The following is a 23,727-nucleotide window of genomic DNA, read 5'->3' as shown; positions in this document are numbered from 1 at the left end:
ATGTAAAATATGTGTCAAGTAACGAACATTCTGTTCTTATGACGCGAAACAAATAAATATTAGCAGATGAACCTAGTAACCAAATATTTTTAAATTTGTTGACCAAAATACGTTGGCAGTACCGAATACTACCGTATTTGTCAAGAAAGGTGTTTCTTTCCGGTCTAGAGCGTTTTTCCACGGTAATCTGTTCGCAATGCTCCATTTCAAGCCGCATATAACATTTTTGAAAAATTGTATCCCATAGAATGCAGGACGCCCTGATAATATTTGGTGTTCCAAAAGACACAGATATCAAAACAATATCCTCATTTCTCACCGAAGACAACACCATACGGGGAAACGACTTCCTCATAGTAATGGCACCGCTAAACATGGTGAACAAACTAAAAGAGCAAAATGCCGCGCCGTCGCAGCTTCGTAAAACGTACGAAATGTGCACCATCAAAGATTTGGAGTGCGAGGATGGTAATCGTGTGCAGCTTGAGCAGATAAAATACGATCCGCTAAACAACGAGCTATTTCTGCTGCAGTCGGAGAACATGTCATACATTTTTCTCAACGATTTTACGGGTCAGCTCGTTAAGAAGGCGCAGTTCAAGGGGCCTATAACAGTCTCAAACACCGGAAAGTTTATCGTTCATTGTTCGTGCATTTATAGCGGGTCTGAATGGCTTTTTTACGGTTTATTACCGAAAGGAAACGTGGTGTTTTCGTACGATGACAGGTATCTTATGGTGGAAATGGGTGAAGGACTCGTACGTATTTATGATACTAAGACACTGCAATTTACTGTGCACGAGGATGTAACTAGGGCGTTATTTGGGCAGGGCATTGCTGTGCTCGATCAGTTGGTTGTTGAGCTGGATAAGGGTTCGCTTGAATCCTACAAGAATCTGATTCACGGGTACGGACCTGAGGGTCTAGCAATGAGAAACAGCAAGAAGCATGTCGAAAAAGAAAAGCGGGTCTCTAAGCACGATATAGCGGAGCAAACCGAGTGTGATGAGAAAAACATCGGAGAGGATAGCGATAAAAACGAAATTGAAAGTAGTACAGAGTCTGAACCTTCTGGCAAGAACGAAAATGAATCCGAAAGTAACTCGGTGCTGGCTGACTGGTTGGACTCAGACACAAGTGCAGATATTGTGTCTGATCAGGAGGACATACAAATCGCAGAGTATGAAGATCTGTATTTTTCTCCATTCAGCCATGATACTGTAGCAATTGATTCAGAACTGAACTTTGAGAGGGCGGGTAAGGTAATTTCTAGGAGACATCCACAGAGCACGATCACAATATATTGGACGAAGAGCCGATGCTATGCTCATGTCATCAAGAGGATTGGCGAGAGAGAAAAGAATTTTATCGAGAGCTACTCGGACTTTGTAACTGTCAACGAGACCAAAAATATAAAGGAAGTGAAATTCAGCGATCAAAGCTTTTTGTTGGATGATGGACTTGTGCAGTACTATGAATTGAAGAACAAAGTGTTTGTCATGGTTAACACGATAGAAGGGGTAGAATGCTTCGATCTGTTTGATCATCTGTACGTGGTGGGGTGCGACGAGAAAGTAAAATTTTATGACCGAAGAACCCTGTACAAAGAACATGATTTGATCGCAGAAAAAGTAGAATTCTCCAAGAGCGGTCTCTTTGTGAGTATTCTTAGTGCTAACCAGATCAACATGTTTGATTGCAACGGCTGCCTGATCTATAAGAGGATATTTAGCGATATAAAGGAATTTCAGTTTTTGAATTTTGTGCGGTTAGACGAGCAAGCCAAAAGAGATATCAAGAGGAATTACGGAGAGAATGTTATGTTGTTGGGCGATGATAAAGATCTAAATGTAAGCTGCTTTAAGAGGAATGAAATGCCGTTGGAAGAAAAGAAGAAAGCGTGGACCATGTTTTTGGAGAGCCTTAAATAAATAGTAAGTTTGATTATTCTATGGCTGGTGTGGTCCATTTGTTTTACTGCGCAGTACACTCATCTTATCAAGAACCTGGACAAATTCGTGATTGGGCAATTTTTGGTGGATGGCTGATATATGCAGTGATTTTTTGGCTCGGTAACTTTTAGTGCCTTGATCGGACAAAGTAACTAATTCTAATGGCACGTAGGATCACTATCACAGCAGTGCTTTTATCAGGAATAACTCATAGTTAAACCTTAAACACCATTTTTAACAGCATGTTATCGTATAAACAATCAAGAAATTCACCGTTTTTCTGCAACTATTCTTAATTTGTCATCTCGGATATTTTTAGACCTCAAAATTTTTGTCCCACGGTATTCTATGGCCTTTAATTTGGAAAAGCCTACTGAATCAATAGAAACGTTGTCAAAGGAGGCCTACAATGTTCTGTGTACGCCATTCACCGGCATAAGATCATCGTTTACAATAAATAGAGGTGCATTACTTGCCATAGAAAACAGCAACATGTCATCCAACATAGCACTTTTGTACTCCACATCAAATTTTTTGTCCCATTTACTGATCGATACCGATAAAAATCTGCTCATCAAGAGTGTATATGTGCACAAAAACGTAGTTCTGAGGAACACGGTGGTGATGAATCATAACAACCCTGTTCTAGATCTGGGAATCATATTAAATTTCCCGTTGACAATTAATATGGGCATGCTTGTGGATAAAACGGCCAACTACAAGATGAGTTTTATAACAAAGAAAAATAATCTGCACTTCGGAACAGAATTGAATCTAAGGGACAGACTTGGCAGTATTGTTATGTTGAGGTATGATCTGCAATCAAGCGTTCTATCGCTTCTCATGAGATACGACGTGGTTAATTTGACGTTTTACAAGCGATTAACAGAGTTTGTATCGATCGCAGGGGAAGCTGTGGCAGGAAGCAGCTCGATAGGTGCCCGGATGGGCATTCTTCTGAGCACATCCTTCACGGACATTAAGATAGAAGTTAATTCGATGATGAATGCCATACTAATGGTCGAGAAAAAATTGCTTGACTGCTTTATTTTTAGTTTTTGTGCCGAGATGAAGGATGTCGGTGCGGTAGAGTGCGGACTAGGACTGTCGTTAGAGATATAAATAAAGAATTTCCAGACATATTTTACATGCGAGATGAGTGCAGCTGCTGTTCATGTTCTGACCGAAAAGTGCAGGGAAGAAAATCATTGAGCCAAAAAACGCGTGCGTAGACCGGGAATCGAACCCGGGTCAATGCCTTGGAAGGGCACTATTCTACCATTGAACCATCCACGCGTGCCTACCTGAGCTGGTGTATATTATGAATAACGTTATTTACCGGTAACAACTCGCTTTTAGCTCTTGTGTTGTGAAAAACACGTTTTCACGACAAAACTTTTCATTTTTCTTGCACCCAAAACATCTGCTGAATGCACCAATTTTCCTCATATCCAAACATTTTACGAGACCCTTATGTCTAAGGTCTCAGCAAATTTTGTCCAATTCTTTTCCTGCGGGCTCATCCACCATTTATTAGCACAAGGTTCAGCCGACATCAAGACGTGTTACCGTGATATAGGCTACAAGTTAGCGCCCAAACTGCTAGAAACGTACAAAATACAGCAAACAAATGATTTGTATATGCTCTTGCAGAACGTTAAGAATCTTCTCTCCAACCTCTATTCAAGCAAACGAACAATCAGTATGACAAGTGACAGAGAGTACTACATAATAACAGAAAGTGACCCATTGCTGAGCAGGAGCGGAGTAAAAAACCCGAACCCCAACAATTTGATCGCTGGATTGATTGAAGGATGTCTCGATGCCAATCTTTTTGATTGTGACGTTCTTGTGAGTGATGGATCGGATAAAAGCAGTCCTGATCAGGTTTATTATCTTATAAAGAATAGAAAAAATATAAAATTTTAGAATAAAGTGCAACTTTGTTACCTGATCATTGCTTGAGAGTGGTATTGTACCCGATGATTGCGTGAGAAAATGGTAATTTTGTAAATGTGTGTTTGCTTGGATGCTGTTGGTGTGTAAAGATAAGTGAATGATTTGTAGTAAAAATAATATTAGCGGGTATAGCTGTGCCATGAGAGGACATTTTATTTAACATTGACATGGTGAGGTTGTTGCTACACTGCTTGCTATGGAGGCGCATTTGCATATCAACAGCGCGTTTATGTGCAAAAATAAACGCGTTGTAATAAAAACTTTTCCATGTTCACAACAATTAAGTTGCCATCCTGAAACGCTAACAATTATTTACAACCATTTCACAGACTAAATGTTTGACTAAACAAGCATGGTGTTGAAATATGGTGTGAACGAAGAGATTCGATCTGATTATCACCATTGTTAAAATGACAGGCCGTTAATATTTGCCCTATTAAACGGGAAGGCTCTACAAAAAAAAGCTATTCGGTGCTCCACACATAAGCATATGGCAATATTTGATTTGTTTCCTTCTCTGCCAGACGTACACAGAGTCTCTTTTCGCTTCATTAAGGTGTTTAATATCTCCGCAAACAGAGTCTAGGAACACGATCGGACAGGTTATAGTCTAAGATAATGAGAATACGAAATACATCAACGGATGGAGAAGAGAAATAACAAGGATCTAGCACAATAAAAACGGTATTGCTAACAAAATATTAATCATACACCATTTATTTTTAAATAGTCGCTCACACTACCAACATCAAACATCCTCCCTAAGTGACAATTCAATAATTCATCTCATTCTCATTCATTCCGTACGTATTCCTAACACATTTTGTTAGATACTTCTTTACATCTGGTGAAACATTGTACTTTAACTCTCTTCGTATCGTTTCTATTATCTTGTCTTTGTTGTAGCTCAGATTATTGAGCATATTGCACACGTTCAGTTCATCATTAATTTTCTTATTCATGAATATCGTCAAAATAACACTTATATTGTGACAAGAACCCTTTAAATGTAGCTTGGCCAGCTTGCCCTCAATTTCGCTGGCAGGGCCCTTCAGATATTTGAGCATGACATCAAAAATAACCTCTTTATCACAGTCGCACAGATCGAGCAGCTTGAGCGCAATATCGTAATATCCGTTCGGGTAGGCATAATCGTTGAAAAGGGTCTGTGCATCGAGCAGCATGTCCATCGTTGTCTTCATACGATTTGCAATCTCGCTCTGAAGCTTGGCAATCTGCAATTTAGTTTTGTTGCTCTGGTCAAATGCTGAAATAATGGTGAGGTACTCTATTTTCTGCTCTAGCGTGAGCTGTTTGATATCGATCAACGTAGTAATGCACTTAACACCCTCACTTTGTCTTTTCTTGTAAATAAAAAACTTCCAATACAAATCAAACTCTTCCTTGTTGTCGCTTTCATAGAATTTTTCTTTCAGGAAACTTTCGAGGAAGGGACTTGACAAGCTTATTATGTTTATGTCCTCACATTTCTCGTCACAGCACAAACAGTCATTAAACCTCGATTTGTTCCTCAAAAAAGCATCAAAAACGGCAAACACAAAATCCTCTCTTGGATCGTCTAGCGCCTCAAGAAGCGCACTCTGACACAGCAGTGATTTGCAAAGCAGCTGCACACGCTCTTCGTAGCTTAGTTTCATCTTCCTTAGCAGCTTAATTGCACCCAAATAGTACTTCGCATCAAGAATACGCTGAAAAACACCTTGCTCGATATCACAATTAAGCAAATCATCCACTGCTCGTGCCAATGCTTCTCTACTGCCCCGCTTAATCATATTCAGAGCACTGTTGTAGAATAAATCATTAAGTGACAAAAAGTCGGCACATTTGTTCTTCAGAAGCAGGAGATTGATGCTCTCTAGGCTCTTCTTTCTTTTCTCACTGCACTTATTGAGAAGAAGATCGCGCACAGACATATCCATTATATAATTACACTGATAATCAACTGCTATCTTGACGAAGTTCAAGCATCCTATCACCTTCTTCACGAACGCGTCATACTCACTGATATTCCGCAACTTTCTGATAGCAATGTCCAGATCAAGCAGGTATATCTTTTGAACTGGCAGCCTGTAGAAGTGCTGGATTATATGAACAACTGCAAGATACACAAAATCTTTGTCAATCTTTGAGAATGTATAATCAAATGTGCTCGTGTCTTTGTTCTCTGCCTTAATCAGAAGATAGAACAAATTTACTATTGGCCCGTAACTTCTTGCCGCTCTGTAAGTGTTTTTCGAGTTTAACAGGTAATCAGGGCCCTTCAGCTGCTCATACACGGTAACAGTATCGCTAACCAAAAACATTCTTTTACCACAAAAAAGCCTCCCACTGCCGGAGATCTCGTAGTTCTCTGCCGCCCTCTTTTTATCAAAGTTGTACAGCTGATCATCGTTGAGCGTCACCAAAACGTTCTTATCACCACTGTGCACTACAAAATTGGTGCCTCGCAGTTCGAACTTGTCCGTATCCTTGGTATTGAGCGGGCACCCCCGGCTAAAAAGAAGCCGTGTCGAGTCGTAATAGTCTCTCTCACCGTTGCAAGCAACAGCGCATATCAGTACATTTGTGTTCATCAGTTTGTTATTAATCACCACGTTAGTTCCATCTTCCTCCACAATTCCTATGTTTTGGTACGTCCTGCATGTCAAAATAACATTTATCTTTTTGAATTTCTTAAGGGTGTAAACCACAATCTCATTTCTTGTCAATGTTACCAAAAAATTGTTCCTTGCATCAAAGTCGATGATTGGACTGATCTTCCTTCTGATGAAAAAAATCGGCATGAAATACTCAAAAAAGTTCACGTCAGGGTTGTGAGATGTACAGCCATACATGTCGTACTTTATCTCCACAACATCGTACTTAGTTATAGCGAATATCCGGCTGTCATCGTTCACTTTTATATCCTTCACGGTTTCAGTGAAGGTGTGCTCTATCTTCACCTCAAAGAAGCCGTCCTCGCCCTCCTTCACACAGAAGAAAAACAGCTTGGTCTGTGTGACCACGAGTACAATCGTCAGAATTTTTTTCTTAAAAATCGCAGGTTTCGGTTTAAGGCACCTCACAAATAGCACGTTCTCATTGAGAGGCAGCATGTTTTTGTAGCTGGAGAGAAAGCTGTACAAATAAAGTATATTGTCGTGCACAACATACAGCACGTTGATGTCCTCTAACACACCGTACTTAACTTCACTTGTTTTTCCACTTTCATATGCTTTATCGTTCTCTACAATGTAATTTCTTAGATCATACGGTATCTGCAGCTCCTTTGTTTTTTTCAACTTCTTCTCAGTGCTGTAATCAACACACGAGTTCAATATCTGTCTTGCGCTCACATTCGGAGTCCTAAATTTTTCTTCGGCTCTGACAAATAAATCCATCTCGGCATTTTCTATCATTTTAGGGTGGCCCAAATTTTACAAATTTACAAATTTGCTTTCGAAGCGTGGTTAATTGCAGATATAGCTCATAATAGTCGCTGCAAAACGGACACAAAGGTGCCTGTACCGGTTTATACATCGTAGTTATCCCATTAAATATTTATTACCAGTATTTGTACCACCAGGATATGCTTACATTTAGCAACACCATTTGAATGAGTTTCACATGGCCAACAAATTTATTATCGGCCCACGAATCGATGTAAACTTGTTTTATGTCCACTTATTTAACAATTATCATGTTAAATTGCCAAATACACTTACATACGTGGGATAGATCGCAGCTGCAAACTAAAGTAAATATGTGCAGAGTATAAATAACCATGCACTGTACACAACACGTTGTTGAGGCTCAGGCAATTTCTTAGCATTGAGCGACATCATATACGTACTAGTATTAAAATGTAGGACAGCACTTAACCGTGTATAGGTGATTAAGGTTATATTAAAGTATAAATTACGAAACACTCATTACTTTATGTTATATCTGGTAGAAATGCTAAATTTACTTAGAAGATTAATTCGGTAATTGTGCCTGAATTGAACAGTGGCTCTACCGCAAATGTGCTGGTATCATAATAACACCTTTCTCCTGGGGTGCTCAGAAACAATACAGTGCTAAATTATCGATATTAAGGATACATACACGAATTAAACTTATAAATTAAATTTAATCTTCTGAATGATCTATTCGTTCTTGCTAGTTTCTCTTATATCACCACTTACCTGTTTCTTCTTTACTAAGTCTGCTGCCATTTTCAGAATATAATAGGCCCAAACTAGGTTGACACAGAAAAGCATTGCAAGAATGCTTGATAACACGGTTAGAACCATTCTGCCATAGCAAAATGAGAAGTACATGGATGGTATTATGATGATCCCAGGAAAGATTAAGAGTCGCTGAACCATAAAGATTACCGCAAAAATCACAAAAATAATGTTGGCTATGAGCATATTCTTGGAATATACGTTCAATTTCGCAAATTCAAGAAAAGGATCCGCCGAATCATGTATTATCATCACCATAATACCGTACCGTACCAGGTTGTAGTAGTAGCCGGATGAAATCAGTGTGATTGTTATTATGTGGTGAATCAGCATCTGATAAAAATCCTTCAACTTGGGTTCTACGAACAGAAAACACGTGCTAGTCAGATAATAACACAGCTGAACGAGGTGGTGCAGCCTGAATACAAGCGGCACATTGTTATTAGGCCAATTAAAGGTGTATTGGACAGGAGAGAATATCCAGCTCTGGTTACGTAACGCGAATATTTCGAATGAAAGCGAGTATGCATAGTAGACAAAGCGGTATAGCGATCCCTCAAACTTTTTTCGGCACTTTTCCTTCTCGTCTTTGCTTTGGTTCAATATTTTCATAAGAAGTCGACCGAACTTCTTCCTCACGATGTGTCTAATGAAAATAATCGTGAGCGAAACCGCTGATACCAAGGTCATATCTCTAATTGGTTGTATTCCTATGGTCTCTACACGCTCTTCCCATTCTTTGTACATTTCCCCTTTTGTCAGTCTATTATTGTATGAATTAACACCCAATATCCTGCCATAGATTGGCCCGTGTCCAATAGCCTTTTTTATTGCTTATTGAAGGCTGTGATAGGTTAGTTGCCATAAGTTCATCAAATAAAGGTACACCATGAACAAATGCTTTGCCACATTAATATGATATTCCATGTACACAGGATAAACGGTTTTCACAACTGAATTAATTTTTGATTCCTGTGAAAAAACACGCCATCAATGAAGTAGGCGTATAAAATGGCAGAAAGTGTATTTGTCTGGATATTGCTGATGTTTAAGGAGACAAATACAAGAAATAACGTTCCTTGCCATATGCGATGCAAAAACCTTATAACAACAATTTCAGAGTAATATTCGCTATTCTGATCGATGCAGGGCTTTACCCTTTTCCAGAACATGCCTGCTCAGAGAATTATCTCATACCGCGACCCTAAAGGGGTCTTTCTGCACACGGTAGCGCATTTTCTTTTATAACCCAAGGCACACTAGCAGACGTAGATCCTACAAGGATCATGTAATGCCATCTGATGATGTTAAGGGTCTCACACCTTTTATGGATGCAACTTCTCTCCTCTAACACCGCCAGATAACATTTTTTATTTTTTTGAATGCTCTACTAGTGCATCTCTGAAAGACAAACCTGTGCCCTGCACATTTCCACAGGTTTGTCCTTCAAGCATGGTTTGAACTTAGAATCCCTCTGAACAAGAAAATCAATCTCTCTGCTGTTAGACTCCATTCAAAACAATAAACATAAAAACTTTACTCGAATATTAGTTTACTCTATTTTCCCATGTTCGTATCATTGCACTGTTAAATTTTTGCAAATTTCAGCAACCCCTCAATGTTTTGTGAAGAAGAGTTTGCAGCGATGAATGGTCCCTTCAAAATATATGATGCTGTGAACGGACAGCCGAAGAAGCATCTGAATGCCGATGACTTATATGCTAACAATAGCGGTACAGTTCTGGCCTTTAAACAACAGGATTACGTGATGATCGCTGCTGACACACGGCATTCGTCAGTAATGGGCATCAATTCGCGCAAAATGACCAAAATTTTTGAATTTGATGGATTTGTTTTTTCTGGCACGGGGTTCTACGCCGATTTAAACGAGGTGTATTTTCGTCTCAGGTACGAAGTTGAAAAGTATGAGAACGAGATTGAAAGAAGGATAAGCATCCGCGCACTGGCCCATAAGCTGCTGAACATTCTTTACAGTCGCAGGAGAGGCCTTATCTACTATGTCTTTTGTGTTTTAATTGGAAAGGATGAGACAGGGGATCCCGTGTTGTATTCGTTTGATCCAATCGGCTCGTACGAACAGACAATGTGTAGATGCTATGGCAGCGCATCACCCATGATACAACCGCTGTTGGACTCGACGATCATGAAGCACAACCAGGAAAACGTGTCATATCAGAGCTTAAGCGTAGAGGAGAGTGTGGAACTGACTAAGAAGGCATTTTTTGCAGCAGCTGAAAGAGATGTGAATACAGGCGATTATCTGCAAATAGTTGTGTATAAAAAGGATGGTATGACTGAAGAATTGGTGGATTTGAGGAAGGACTGATGGAATAAACGGTTTATGACTGAAATAAAGGCCATTATCTGCGGTTTGTTTTGTTTAATGCTGGTACAAAGCGACCTGTTCAATGTTAGAGTGGCAGTACCGTGAACAATAGATCAAAAGACACCGTAGGACATCGTCAAACACGGGTATTTTGCTGGTCTAAGAATTGAGCACTTTTTTTATTTTGGTTTTATGGTAGCGCTGGGCAAGTATTTTTGTTCTAGATGATTTGTGGGTGAATTAATTGGGAAAAAAAGCAAACAATTTTTAAAATAGCACCATGCCAAGCAAAAGAATTGGTCGTGTGAATAAAAAATATTGAGCTCGTCGGTGTAAGTCCGTTGTAGCGCCCAAAAAGATAGAAAAACAAAAAAAGTAAACTTGAACACTGCAAAATTTAAGAATAACGTAATGGCACATTGTAGCTAAAAAGGTGGTATCAACCAGGAAAGTGTGATGTTTAGGTGTGGTGATACGGAGAGATAAATAAAACGCTTTTAACGAAGAAATGGTCCTATTCGTTTTACAGTGCACTATCAATCGCATTCTCAACTGGATAAACAGCTACAGATCACTCAATCTGTGATACTATCAGCAGATTTGTCAACAAAAGAGGGAAGGCAGCATAACTGCTCGATTTTCCACTTATTGGTTGTAAGGAGGCAGGAATGGTTGGTATTCCATAAATATTACGTACTTAAAACAGGAAAACTGCTTGTGATTAGAAGAGCGATGGGGAAAAAGGGACACGAGCCATGGTAACCCTGTTCTAGTGGCGGGTATGGCACTATCATACTTAAATAAAAGATTTACCTTTATTTATCCTTGGAACGGACCTACACAGCTAACAATGTTTCTGAAACCGAATTTGGCATCTATCAAAGGAGTATTCTTGGTGTGGTACACGGCTAGCACGTTCTTGAAATCCCACACTCTAAGAGATAAATCAGCTCCACATGATACGAATACATTCCCAAAATAGCAGAAAGAGACAGAGTAAACCGTTTTGGTGTGCCCTCTGAACACGTTTATCTTTTTGGACGTCATTATATCCCACAGAATGACTGTCTTATCCTTTGATCCGGACAGGAGAAGCTTGCCATCGGGTGACACTGCCAGAGCGGTGATTGTATCAGTATGTCCTATAAAAACACGCACCAGCTCGGCAGACTCTATCTCATGCATTCGTATACGGTGGTCACACGAGCCAAAGATGACGTATTGAGAATTGGGATGGAATATAAGCGAGGACACGTCGCTCAGCGCCGAAGTGAAAAGACGCTCGGGCGAGAGACTGTCAATATTAAATAGACTGACTGTTCGGTCAGCACCACCCGAACAGAACATTAAATCGTCGTTGGAAATGGCGAGTGACCAGATAGGAAATGCACACGCCTTGTACGTGCTGATCAGGCAAAACAGATCCAGAGACCACAGATAAACCCGGTCCATATCGCACGATAGCACATATTTCTTCGAATTAAAGAACTTTACGTTCAACACACACGTAGTGTGCCCGATTAACCTGATGGTTTTTCCGATGTCTTCATGAAGATCCTCCTCCAAGTTTTTCAGCTTCATCAGGTCAGCAGTGTTCTTCAGTTTTTTGAGCGTACCTTCGAGCGCATGGATCTCAAGAATTGAGTCGCTGTAGCCCAGTGCGAGCAGTTTGAGGTCCTTGCTTATCTCTGCACAGCATACCCTCTCAAACGTATTGTTGACCGTGTAGCAACAAACAGATGGAAGATTGTTCTTGTTCAGAGTGACCCGCTTGCAGAGATCTTTCAAGTTCTCGATTTCTTGTTTGATGAACGATGACGAGGGCATGACTTTCTCTTTCTCCCGGTTCCTGTTCTTTAGTCCCAGAACAAACGATTCCAAATGATCATACCGGTACTGCTCATCCTTAAGTATAGCCTCTTCGGTGTACGAACTGTATAAATTCGTCTCAATCATTATGTTTTTGTTGATTTTCTCGGTTAGTCCCTCAATCTCTTCATTTTTTTTTATACCCTGGTGCACCTTTATGTTCAAGTACTGGTTAACGAGTACTAAAATTTGTGTCATTTGATTTCTCTCCAAGAAATTGATGAAAAGATCGAAGGCGTACTTTCCCATCGAGATGCTGTATTTGTTCGTTCGATAGGCACTTACCAATGGGTTTTCGTTGAGATGCTGTGGCGTGCATATGCTCTCCAGCACTTGTATTTCCTGGTTGTGGAAATCATCCTTGTTAGCGTTGAAAAAGTCTTTGGCCCCCTTGATGTCGTTGGCAAAGAGCAGGTCCAGGTATATGTGGATGAAAAGTGGATAAAGAAGGTTCATCAGATCATTTCTGAATTGATCCAGACTGTCTTCTATCCATGCTTTGAGCTTAGCGTATCCTTGGTCGGCTGCCATGAGGGGTACAGCGTTTAAATTTCAAATTGTAACGTAGCGCGGTGGATGTAATCGAACTAATAAATAAATTTAGTGATATCGAAATTGCCGTTTGATCTACATTCTTGCCCTTGACAGACCTGATCTAACCCTACAGAGTGCGTTCATTTGTTTTCGTACCTGCAATGCCTATAAAAATATCAATTTGGTATCACTTTCCTTTCAAAATTGTCTACCAATTTTTTTTCAGTTTCCGTTAATGACTCTTACATTGCCTGTATTCTTTCCCGAGAATTATTCGGCTATTCATTTCATAGGTTGATGAGGAAGAATCTGAAAAAATGAGAGATAAGCCGTCATACATTGTGCGAATGTCGATAATTCTTGATGTTATCTTTAATCCCAGTTTTTTGCGACACGAACCGCAGTTCATGAAGAACAGATTTGTATAACAGTGCTAATTACGAGTGCGTGATGTAGAAAGTGTGAGCTTGTGTGGTAAACTAGCGGAAAGAATTTTAATACAATCTCCAGTAATATTTTTGTGCTTGTAAACCTAAAAAACTGTAAATATGTTCGAATAGCTGTGCTTACTTTTCATTGGTATGGCCACTCTGCGCTGAAAACGTTCTAATCGATTACAATACGTCAAATAAATTTAATTAGAAAGAAAGCATTTGATCAACAAGCTAGGACTGGAATACCGTTGATTCCCGGCTTGCTAATTTTAATTCGCGTTTTTAAGCCCTCAGGCCATGAATCAATATCGGGTGGTTTTATCGCTTCTTTCACAGAAAAGTGCGCAGTTACGTGGAATAACAGACATTGACTTGGATTTTATCGGCTTAATTAGTAAAATGTCACCGGGATCGATGCTTGTAGGAGATGTCTTTCATCCAAAGATACTTCTGCAAAACTTGGTGATAGAGTACGATCTGGCGTATCCTATTTCGTGCTATGTAAATGCGCTGCTTGTTGTTCTTCCGTTCCTGAAAATAAAAATTGTTCTGAGAGGAACAACAAATCTTTGCTCAAAGAGCTTGGTTGGTGAGGAAACGGAGACAGAAACGGATAAAAAGTGCGATGGAAGGAAAAAGGAAGGAACTAAGCACAAGGAAGCAATAGATGGAAAACAATTAAACCGAAAAACGTGCCGAAACAGTAGTAGTGTGAAGAATGTGCGAACTACTGTACCAGAGGTAGGTTTTGATGAAGATTTAGCGAAGAAATGCGAGAACTTTGACAGAAGCATCGACTCATTGCCGATAAAACTGGATGTGATGAAATTATTTGGAGCTGAAATAAAGCACAAGATTCTTAAGAGAGGGTTTAACAGTTCAAGAGGTAGGTTAGAACTAGTCAACGAGCAAGCATTGGAAAGATTGAAGAGTGTAAAGCAGACGGACACGGGTCGTAAAAGAATAAATACGCTTATTGTCGCATCGCATCTGAGCGATTTTTTGCCTAAAAGCATTAGATCGCAGGTTAAGGAGAACATACCGGATGCACGGATAGATATTGATAGAAATAAGGACAGTGAAACGGTTGGTCTACAAGTCATGATGTACTGCAAGTATTTTTATTACGAGACGTACGAGATTGATCATAGCGAAAAATGGTGCGAAGAAATGATGAAATATATTTTTGAACGTATAATATCTGATGATGTGTTCGACGGCAAGCTAACAGATCTTATATTTGTGTGCATGAGTTTAGCAACTGGTGTATCACAGGCCAAAATACACGGATTTGACTCGATTGCGAACCTGGTTAAAACTTTTTATCCAGTTGAAGTGCTGGAGAAGGATGGAGTTGTTAACGTAATGGGTGTTGATTACTGTAATGTTTGGCAATAAATTGCGGATGTCGATGCTTTTCATTGATAAATGTGGAATGAGCTAACTTAGTTAAAAGGCTGGTGATACTCTCGTACAAAAAAATAGTTAAATTTTACCTTTTTAAGACCATTCAAAACGGCCGTGCTAGAACGCTACGTGCCATCATACCTGCACACTTCTTCTTAGGTAACAAATAGTTTGTTTGATCATTCTTAGCTGGTCGCTGTGTTGCGAGCTACCGTTAAGTATCCCCGAAAGCGTACCACATTTGTTCTAAAGAAAGTAATATTTTTTTGGATAACATTTGTTCTGTACAAGGCATCCTTAGCCATGTTGTTCCGTGGTTCGTCACATCTGAGGAAAAGAAATGCCTTGTATCGGTGCATGTGTCACAAACACAAAAATATTAGATCTCATATTAATTAGTAAATACCAAGTTATGAAAACTGCGTATCTGTAAGCGTAAGCAATATTGAAGCCTAATTCTGTTACCACAGCATCCATTCATATATTTTTACGAGCTATCAGTTCATATATTTTACTATATTGTCTCTTCCTTTACCTCTCCTCCTTTCCCACGAAATAATCATTAACATTGCCACAGTGCCAGCAAACCATTTTGATCCGATAGCCCTTCGACACATACATTTCACTATCACAGCTTACGCCCGGTACCATCAAAAACGAACATCGCTTGCACATGCTTCTTTTTACCTCCCTACACATCCTTATCTGTTTGCGGTTGCACAGCATCTTTAACTTTCTGGTCTGCCTGATCGAAAGGTTTGGAGAATGTATGAGAATAAGTGACGTGTTATAAATGTGCTGCAGAATGGGAAGTATTTCATCTCTTTTCTTGTTCTTCGCTTTGCCCATAAGAAAGGGCTGCGGTTACGTACAACCAAAAAGTGTGCACAAGTACGAACATTCGCCTCAAATCTAATGGAGTGAGGCATAATTAGTGTTGCAATCTTTTTATTATTTATAGAGAATCTATTACGGGCGTAAGACGTATGCAGTTCGTTTTAATCGTGCCATGTTGCTGTTCATGGACGTGGGAAGTATTTTCGTTAAAACTCGTACGAACGTATCTGGAGGGCAAGCAAGTCATGAACCAGGTGTTATTTATTTGCCGAACATTTTTTGGATTTGTTTTGCATGTAAACTTTCATCATTAGCACTTTTTGACATTGTCATAGAAATTTACTGCTAACGGGCAGTAAGAGAACGCTTTGCCGTTGCAACACGCAGAAATGCCGTAGTAAGTACATTTTTATTCGTGTTTAAACTCTCATAAGAAGTTTTCGCTCTTGTGTTCATATGAAGTAGTCCGCTAACCGTGTAAAGCGTATATTACGACAGCAGATATTGCACAAAAAGGAGTTATTGACTTTTTCCAACACAATTCATTTCTTTCAACACATTTTTACTAATACTTTACAATATCAATTCATCTCGTGCAATAGAATATAATTACAACATTGCCTGTACCAAACTTTTATTCCACCCTTTTACGCTTTGGAAACTACGAAGCAAGTTGTGATCATAGCTAGAAATACCTTTGGCTCCAGAAATTATCAATTATAAAATGGTAAAATTTAAGTGTGCTAAATTCTCGTGATATCTTAAAAATAAAGTTCTTGGTCACTACTACGATGAATTTATTTTACGAATCTATAATATGTCAGCATCGTTGGTCGTAATGTAACGTGATAGATGATGAGCTTTCCGCCTCTTAGTCAAAGATGCTCCATTAATAATGAAGATGTTACAGCTAATTTATTGAGTATAATAATGAAGTTCTGCCTAGTTTTACAGACGAGAACAGCGTTGCTGTGAGATGTAACCGGATGGATGTGTAATTACTGCTTGTTAGCATCTGCTAACTTGTTGAAATATACTGGCCTAGAATCCGCAATTATGCTCCGACCCTTTTAGTTCGCAGGTCATTGACAAATTTACATTATATCAGCTCCCCCCAGTAAATCAAATGCACATTTTAACGAAACCATGGAAAACGCAATCAAAGAAAACACCAGGTCTTAAATTCAGCATGAAGCAACAAAAACGTATAAAGGAGATGAAAAAAAGAGAAAATGAAGCATTTCGCAGCACTGTGAACGAAGTTGTGCGGAAAAAGCGCAAATATGTGGAGAAGATGCAGGAAATCGAGCGGAAGAAAACAGAAGAAAGAATACGAGCATTCAAGAGGAGAAAGAGATAGTGGAAATAAAACAGCGATCTTTTTATTACTTTTACATGCAGTTGACTTATTATACCGTTGTAGCTCTGGTCAATCATGTCATTTGATGAGCATCATCAATTAAACGAATATTACTGTTGGCTAGCTTCATGCACTGTGTGCGAGATGACAGGTATGGAAACATGTAGTACTAAAGTGCCTACGTTGTTCGTTGCAGGTTGCCGTCACATCTATTTTACATTTGCTTAGCACTAAACTATTTTTGATATCTTTCGTCAACTACAATCCATATTCTACAGAGTTAATTATTTTTTATGAGCAACCAAACTTATCACTCCAATCCAATTTACATTTTGCACAAGATATGAAATGTGCTGCTTCGCGTATCATGTGTACCAATTTTACTTTCTACGATAACCATGCTGTGAACATTCTACTTGTTCTTTCATATGAAGCATTGAATATTTCTGTCCCCACATGTTATTAAAAATCATATTTTATCTGTTTTTTGCACATGAGAGAGATCATTGCCCACTGAGAAATGCTTTTTTGCAATGAAAAATCTTTTTTATAGAAACGTTAACTAAACCAACCACTGCTGAGAAGCAATTCGCGTTAACATATAACACCAATTTTCTTACATATTTTGGTGTATGGTGCTTCATACAGAGACATCCTAACATGATGATGTAAGTGAGTGTGCTATGTGCACCTCTGAATATATCTATCATGAAAGACGGTACACGACCTTTATCTTCGTGTTTTAACAACCGATCCGTGATTTAACCACCCAGAAACATAGGGCAGTCAGTTTTTCAATTCTCTAGAGTCTATCGAGCAGCCGCATTACCACTCAAAGCTAATATTAAGAGAGACAAGTCGTGATCAGGGACTGCACATCCAACTTCAAGGTCACATTTACCGTCTTTACAAACCTGGTGACATCTCTAATCACTTCCACAACAAACTTTTTCAAATAACCTAAGCAGGGCTCAGCTCGGTTTGGATTCATAGGCACAAAATTCCTCGTAGCAGCTTCATTCAGGCCTTCAACGGAGCATTTATAACCTGCGGAGTAAAACTTTGTCTTTGGCCAACCTTTTCAGAGCATCTCATAATCCCCTTTAAGTTCTCACAAACACAATGAACAGCCTTAATGCTCGGAATACCATCAGCCAAAGTCTTTTCCACAATGGAGGGTTCAATACTCTGCTCAACCATCTCTAAACCAGCTTACATCGCTACTATCATCTTTCCAGCACCAATGCCATGCCCATTTTTCCTTTTGAACATCAGACTCGGCCTCGGTTCCTTCGTGAACAATTCCTGGTCATTTTTTTAACCGCGCTGCAACATATGAGACAAGGTACATGCCATTCGTCATTTACACATATTCTTATTCTGCCGGGAGAACAACTGCCTTCCATTGTTGAAGTGAAATGGAACGAATTATGTAGGACAGAAAAGATTGTAACCGAAAATGTTCTAAGAGTGCCAGAAGATGACCGAAGATGTGCTCAGGTTAAACTGTGCGGTTTATTTTTATCGTAAGCGCACGATGAATATGCGTATATTAACCCACAGCGGTAAAACGTGTTCTAGCCAAAGAGAATCAGGTAGAACTGATCTGCACGTGAATGCGAGGACAATGAGTTGCCTGTCTCCAGCAAAACCTTCCTTAATCACTGATAAAAGCTTTTAGCTGTCAAAAGTAGAGCACGATATGCTATCCAAGCACACAAAGTAGCCGGTTCAGAGCATATAGCTGCGTAGAATCGATGTATCGCCTGTGTTTCAGCAAACACTGTCTGTTTGGTTATCGCGTTCGTGCAGAAATAGCTAGTCAAAGATCGCAGGCAGCAGCAACGACAGATTGAAAAGTACAATTTTTGTTGCTGCGCGATCATTGGTTGTTGGCGCCATGAACAGCTCATTGTGATGTTAAGACACACAATGCTTGGAGTACCAGGGTGCTCCGATCGGTAAGAGACTTGAACGGTCAACATAGTGGAAACCGATGCGCCATTTCTGCTGAATGGATTAAATACGAGGAATTCCTTGTATTTACATATTTGCAAATTTGGTCTCTCGAAGCGGGCATCGTGAGCTACATCTACAATCGACATCGATTGTCAATCAGAAAGGTGATCGATAGATAGTCCTGATACATCAGAAAAAAACATTAACGAATCGGTGACTGGGTGTCCGATAAACGGGTGTTTTCATGAGCGGGACTTTTCAGATCAATACCGATAATGTGGCGTAGGTCTTGTATTTTAGCGAAAAAATGGAAGCACAAAAAAGTTTTAGTTCTGTGCCGGTTCAAAATATGCTATAAGTAGGCAATAACGGGCTGTTCATTGCTTTATTTGGCCGGATTATCAGCCGATGACCATCCGAATCCCGTTTTGCGGTAGTGGACTGATCAGCCATCTAAAGTACGGTTAACATGAGGAGCGCTACTATTCTGTGAATTGTATGTAGTTGCGGAATACATTATGAGTAAACAGAAAGACATCAAATCGGTAAGCACATGTGCAACGCAACAGTTGATTCTAACAGATAATTACCAGCCATGAATCTTGGTCCAACCTTAGTAAATAAAATCTGCGGGTTGACAAACAAAGTTATATGCTTAAGCAGCACCCGCATGCACCTAATTAAGGTGCTCCTTCTCGTCTAAGCAAAGAGTAGATCAATTCAGCATACAATATTTTTATCAACCCGTCAAACGTCAAAAACTTTATTATCACAACCAAGGAATATAAAAGAAGTGGGCGCACGATGCGCATGCAAGTTTACAAGCTTTTGTTCGTTTTCTGTTGCTGTGTGTACGGTGCGCGGCGCATGGTGAAAAAGAGGACTGATAGCAGTGAGGAAAGGGAAAGGGAGGAGTGTATGGCTGTTATGGAGAATAGGTGGGAGCCTAAGGATGGTCAGGAGATGGAAGATGATTATTCTCATATTCATACGATTGATCTTTTGAGCAGCCTTATACATGGTAGGCCTTTGCCACCACCACCACCAAAGCTGCCCGCTGATGGTAACATTTGTTCGGTGCTTTTTTATCCGTTAAAGTACTTTTTCTGGTACATTACAGTTTATTTATGGCGGGCGTCTAGGTAGGTTGAGGTGAATAGCAGGGGAGTGGGACATTAGAAGGGCAACGACCTCCCTTGTTCGGTCTGTAAGCAATATCTGACAGTACTTGGATGGCGCGGGTATCTCTCAATTTAAGGCTAAATAAGAAAAAAAGTCGTTGCAGGATTGGGCTCGTTCGTGAGCCGTATTACGAATGGTAAAGGACAGGTGAAAAGTAGGAAGGATTGCTGGAGTGATATTTTAAGTAAAAGTAGTTTATGTTAATTCCTTTATGTTCCGGTGGCACAGGATTTTAGCTGTTAGAGTATGCGAGCGAAAGTTGTGCTAGCGTGTAATGTTCAGCTGTGAACGGTTATTTATCCAGCATGGATGCTAGTGGAATGAGTACGGTGTTAATGCCTGCCTTTGGATATGAATGGTTCAGGGTTCGAAAACTTGGTCAAAAATGGGTAAAATTGGTAAGCGTAGGATTGCGTTCATCTCTGTGGCGTTCGTCCATGTTGTGATGGTTCCGGTGGTTTTGTTGTATTCCAACTAGTTCTCTCAAATTCATAGTCCGTACTGGTCTGACTAGCGGTGAGAATGGATATAAGTCTTCCAATTACAATAAACCTGCCATGTTGAGGAACCTGTACGTACCCTGAGCAGCAGTTGGTATCTTGTGAACCTGAGTTTCTATTTTTACCAACCACCTTCCAAAAATCTTTAGGTAAAGCTGACCAGAAAGAATGATCAGAAGGATAGCGAAACTGCACCTGAAGCGCAGCAAAAAAACATGAGACGACCTAATCCAGTAAAAGTAACAACGATACTGCATTGATAACGCATGAGATGTTCTGTAACCAGAGCCATACTAAACGCGGGTGCGATTTATTCCTGAGTCCGTCTCACACTCTGCAGCCGGCCTGTGTACAACAGCAAGCCTAATCCTGGCCTGGTGATGACAAATACGAAGGATGGCCAGAACCAGCAAAAAGAATGGTAAAGATGTCTTATAGTCGAATCAGATCGGTGGTTCAATAATAACTTGTTTATTACTCACTTGTCACCAAAAACTGGGAACGCCTGCTTAGAAATTTGCTACTTTCCACTAAGAATTCGACCAACTCATTCGAATAAGCCACAAAGACAAGAAGGTGTTCGGTCTTACACAGTCGAAATGCATCAACTTTTTTAAGGCACTGTAAATCAAATGTAGACATATCTATATCAAGCACTTCGATGCTAGCAAGGCGATTTATGTATTGAAAAACACCATTTTGATCGATGACAGTGTGCGCCAATACAATATTTAGGCACTCCGACACAGGTTTTTTCGGTATTTTTGGCGACATCATTTTACACGTTCCGTTTCCATAAATCTGCAAGTATCTAATTTTTGTCTTGCTTTCTAAAATGCTTACCAGATCAATCGACTCAAGAAATACGTGCAAAACCAGCATTTTCAATTGAAACATCTCTGCCAAATGTTTGATTAAAGGATCATAGTTATCTTCTGTCATGTTAATCTCCAGTTTTTCCAAATTTTGATGCCATGATAGATTTATCACTGTGCAAAAGCCTTCAAGAGATACGCAAGGTGGTTTGCGCTTTGGTTTACGTGGTATTGTGTGAAAGTTACACAATTGAACGGCATTATTGTCTGGATTTGGTTTGTTCTCTCTGTTGAAAATTAAAATATCCGTTAGCTTTGTCAGCTTTTCGATATTAAACTGGTGGGAACCGCTCAGCCTATTTTCGTACAAAAGCAACGATTCCAATTTTTTGGATCGATTATTCTCAATAATTTCTGCCAACAACTCTGTATCAATGCTACACCTTGCGATTTCAAGTTCTTTCGCGACTGCTATCCTTTTGAATAGACCAATCACTTTTTTATCTGTCATTTCACAGTCAAATATAGACATTGCAGTCAATTTTATGCTGTATTTGTCCATGTCTTGGTCAATGTCATTGGCTAAGAATGTTACTTTTTTGAATACCAGATATCTTGTGGCTGCAGAGGACACAAGCCTCAGAACTTCAGATGTATTTATAGCTATACCACAAAATTGAATTATAACCTTGGGCATCCTTGGCAAGCGGAATAAACTTATACCAACTCTTGGAGGGACTGCTCGGAATATAATTTGCCTCAGGTGGATGAACTCACTGAAAAAAAAGTACGAGGTTAATTTTTGATGCAGTCTGCTGAAGCATGCATTTGTCAGAGATAACACAGTCAGCTGTTTCTTATACAACTGTATGTCGCTGTCACTGACATTAAATGTCCGCTCAGGTATGAGTCCATCGTATTTCAGACGTGTACATCCCTTTAGGATTTTGAAGGCATTTTCTGTGAGTTTTTGATTGTATTCAAGCTCAACGAGCGATGTTCTTAGTCTTGAACCGATGGCAAAAATGTTAGCAAGAACGTTATCCGATTGAAGCGAAGTGGGGAGCACAAGCCATTTGAGATTTACAAATAATCTCAGTGCTTGTATATCAGCTTCTTCGAGAATGCTCCCCTTCAGGTTTAGAATAAGAACTTTCTCACAGTCAAGAGAAGTTTCACTAATGAATGAGACAAAGCGTCGTATGTTAGGAAAGAACACCGATGATGTAATTCTGGTAATGTTGCACATTTTCATTAGACCTCTTAGCAGCACCGTTCTGCTGAATGTAACGCTAGCGTCGGCCATTGTCAGATGAACGGCATCGTAATGAGAAAATATAATTGGTATGATGATAGATGTGCTTCCCATGCTATCTGATTGCTTCAGAAGAGACGTTAATTTCGTGGTTACTGAAATTTCCACCGCTTTGATATCCTTTGTTCCGTTGGTCTCGAAATCTCTGAGCTCTTTGACAAACACATCTTTAAAGACTTTGGCTGGTCCTAATTCGTGTGCCTGCAAAAACCTAAATCCCACGAACAGTCCGATTGTCTTGGGGAATGAAAACTTGCACTGTAGCGTAGTTGACAGGGATGCGCATGTCATAAATGCATCCGCAAATTTAAGATATATTTTCAGCAATTTGACGTAGTATTTGTTTGTTATCATGTTTTCCTGTTCATTCGCTTCAATTGTTTCATAATTGTGCAGCGTATCGATCAAATTTTGCCTTCTTTCAATTTTATCCACAACCTTACCGTGTAATACGTCCAATAGGGCCAATAATTCATCGATAAATGAGTGCTTGGTAATAGCAGAATCACCGATACCTGGTGATGTCTTCGCAAGTTGAACATAGTAATGAATGCCTTCAGTTTGAAAGGCTTGCAGTATATCAGAATACTTACTTATTCTTTGGTGAAAGACATGCAAATGGTATTGGTTTAGCGACGAACTATTCAGAATGTCGTCCTCGTTTTCACCCATCTGCAGGTAAATACTCATGTTTTCCTTGGTCAAAAACGAATCTGCATATCTATCACCCACTACCAGCCCTAGAAATGCCAATACGGCAAATACATTCTTATTTTCCAGTAATTCAGCGATGTTGTCCACAAGCGCGGTTTTAGCGAGCAAGCTTTTTGTTAAATCAACGTTTGACTTGTTGATGATGATCCTGTAATTTTCACTTAATCGAACGTGAATGATCGGCCCATCTGATCCGCGCACAAATGAAACGACGATAAGTAGATAAGCTATGCTTGTTATATCCATGGCTCTGCCTGTTTGTTTTGTTTTATATTTTCATTATTTTCTTATTTGAGACGATACCCAAAATGGTA

The 23,727-nt window shown here is 39.6% G+C and overlaps 12 protein-coding genes and 1 non-coding gene across 13 annotated transcripts; 6 read left to right on the top strand and 7 right to left on the bottom strand.

Annotated features, from left to right (window-relative positions):
• Positions 1–248: 248 nt before the first annotated feature.
• VCUG_01303 (uncharacterized protein) lies at positions 249–1,938 on the top strand (the record flags this gene model as incomplete). The annotated part of the gene is made up of 1 exon (XM_008076130.1): positions 249–1,938. One exon carries the CDS (start codon positions 249–251, stop codon positions 1,929–1,931), a length of 1,683 nt encoding a protein of 560 aa, XP_008074321.1. The 3' UTR covers positions 1,932–1,938.
• Positions 1,939–2,300: 362 nt separating this feature from the next.
• VCUG_01302 (uncharacterized protein) lies at positions 2,301–3,089 on the top strand (the record flags this gene model as incomplete). The annotated part of the gene is made up of 1 exon (XM_008076129.1): positions 2,301–3,089. The coding sequence occupies one exon, from the start codon at positions 2,301–2,303 to the stop codon at positions 3,072–3,074; it is 774 nt and encodes a 257-aa protein (XP_008074320.1). The 3' UTR covers positions 3,075–3,089.
• Positions 3,090–3,177: 88 nt separating this feature from the next.
• Positions 3,178–3,248, bottom strand: VCUG_02809. The gene has a single exon. It is a non-coding gene; the product is annotated as a tRNA-Gly (tRNA).
• A 177-nt stretch (positions 3,249–3,425) lies between these two features.
• On the top strand, positions 3,426–4,235 carry VCUG_01301 (uncharacterized protein; the record flags this gene model as incomplete). Its single annotated transcript, XM_008076128.1, has 1 exon — positions 3,426–4,235. The coding sequence occupies one exon, from the start codon at positions 3,426–3,428 to the stop codon at positions 3,879–3,881; it is 456 nt and encodes a 151-aa protein (XP_008074319.1). The 3' UTR covers positions 3,882–4,235.
• A 384-nt stretch (positions 4,236–4,619) lies between these two features.
• VCUG_01300 (uncharacterized protein) lies at positions 4,620–7,330 on the bottom strand (the record flags this gene model as incomplete). Its single annotated transcript, XM_008076127.1, has 1 exon — positions 4,620–7,330. The coding sequence occupies one exon, from the start codon at positions 7,328–7,330 to the stop codon at positions 4,685–4,687; it is 2,646 nt and encodes an 881-aa protein (XP_008074318.1). The 3' UTR covers positions 4,620–4,684.
• A 729-nt stretch (positions 7,331–8,059) lies between these two features.
• Positions 8,060–8,887, bottom strand: VCUG_01299 (uncharacterized protein; the record flags this gene model as incomplete). The annotated part of the gene is made up of 1 exon (XM_008076126.1): positions 8,060–8,887. One exon carries the CDS (start codon positions 8,885–8,887, stop codon positions 8,060–8,062), a length of 828 nt encoding a protein of 275 aa, XP_008074317.1.
• An 871-nt stretch (positions 8,888–9,758) lies between these two features.
• On the top strand, positions 9,759–11,002 carry VCUG_01298 (uncharacterized protein; the record flags this gene model as incomplete). The annotated part of the gene is made up of 1 exon (XM_008076125.1): positions 9,759–11,002. One exon carries the CDS (start codon positions 9,759–9,761, stop codon positions 10,485–10,487), a length of 729 nt encoding a protein of 242 aa, XP_008074316.1. The 3' UTR covers positions 10,488–11,002.
• A 304-nt stretch (positions 11,003–11,306) lies between these two features.
• Positions 11,307–12,887, bottom strand: VCUG_01297 (uncharacterized protein; the record flags this gene model as incomplete). Its single annotated transcript, XM_008076124.1, has 1 exon — positions 11,307–12,887. The coding sequence occupies one exon, from the start codon at positions 12,885–12,887 to the stop codon at positions 11,307–11,309; it is 1,581 nt and encodes a 526-aa protein (XP_008074315.1).
• Positions 12,888–13,621: 734 nt separating this feature from the next.
• On the top strand, positions 13,622–14,833 carry VCUG_01296 (uncharacterized protein; the record flags this gene model as incomplete). The annotated part of the gene is made up of 1 exon (XM_008076123.1): positions 13,622–14,833. The coding sequence occupies one exon, from the start codon at positions 13,622–13,624 to the stop codon at positions 14,720–14,722; it is 1,101 nt and encodes a 366-aa protein (XP_008074314.1). The 3' UTR covers positions 14,723–14,833.
• Positions 14,834–15,221: 388 nt separating this feature from the next.
• VCUG_01295 (uncharacterized protein) lies at positions 15,222–15,580 on the bottom strand (the record flags this gene model as incomplete). Its single annotated transcript, XM_008076122.1, has 1 exon — positions 15,222–15,580. One exon carries the CDS (start codon positions 15,578–15,580, stop codon positions 15,263–15,265), a length of 318 nt encoding a protein of 105 aa, XP_008074313.1. The 3' UTR covers positions 15,222–15,262.
• A 3,009-nt stretch (positions 15,581–18,589) lies between these two features.
• On the bottom strand, positions 18,590–19,033 carry VCUG_01294 (uncharacterized protein; the record flags this gene model as incomplete). The annotated part of the gene is made up of 1 exon (XM_008076121.1): positions 18,590–19,033. One exon carries the CDS (start codon positions 19,031–19,033, stop codon positions 18,590–18,592), a length of 444 nt encoding a protein of 147 aa, XP_008074312.1.
• A 664-nt stretch (positions 19,034–19,697) lies between these two features.
• Positions 19,698–20,259, top strand: VCUG_01293 (uncharacterized protein; the record flags this gene model as incomplete). The annotated part of the gene is made up of 1 exon (XM_008076120.1): positions 19,698–20,259. The coding sequence occupies one exon, from the start codon at positions 19,698–19,700 to the stop codon at positions 20,031–20,033; it is 336 nt and encodes a 111-aa protein (XP_008074311.1). The 3' UTR covers positions 20,034–20,259.
• A 779-nt stretch (positions 20,260–21,038) lies between these two features.
• VCUG_01292 (uncharacterized protein) lies at positions 21,039–23,659 on the bottom strand (the record flags this gene model as incomplete). The annotated part of the gene is made up of 1 exon (XM_008076119.1): positions 21,039–23,659. The coding sequence occupies one exon, from the start codon at positions 23,657–23,659 to the stop codon at positions 21,044–21,046; it is 2,616 nt and encodes an 871-aa protein (XP_008074310.1). The 3' UTR covers positions 21,039–21,043.
• Between the last annotated feature and the right edge of the window lie 68 nt (positions 23,660–23,727).

This window comes from Vavraia culicis, assembly GCF_000192795.1.
Source record: "Vavraia culicis subsp. floridensis unplaced genomic scaffold supercont1.19, whole genome shotgun sequence".
Classification (NCBI taxonomy): Eukaryota; Fungi; Microsporidia; family Pleistophoridae; genus Vavraia; species Vavraia culicis.
Note: the sequence above shows the minus strand (reverse complement) of the source record. Positions and strands in the feature narration are given on the sequence as shown.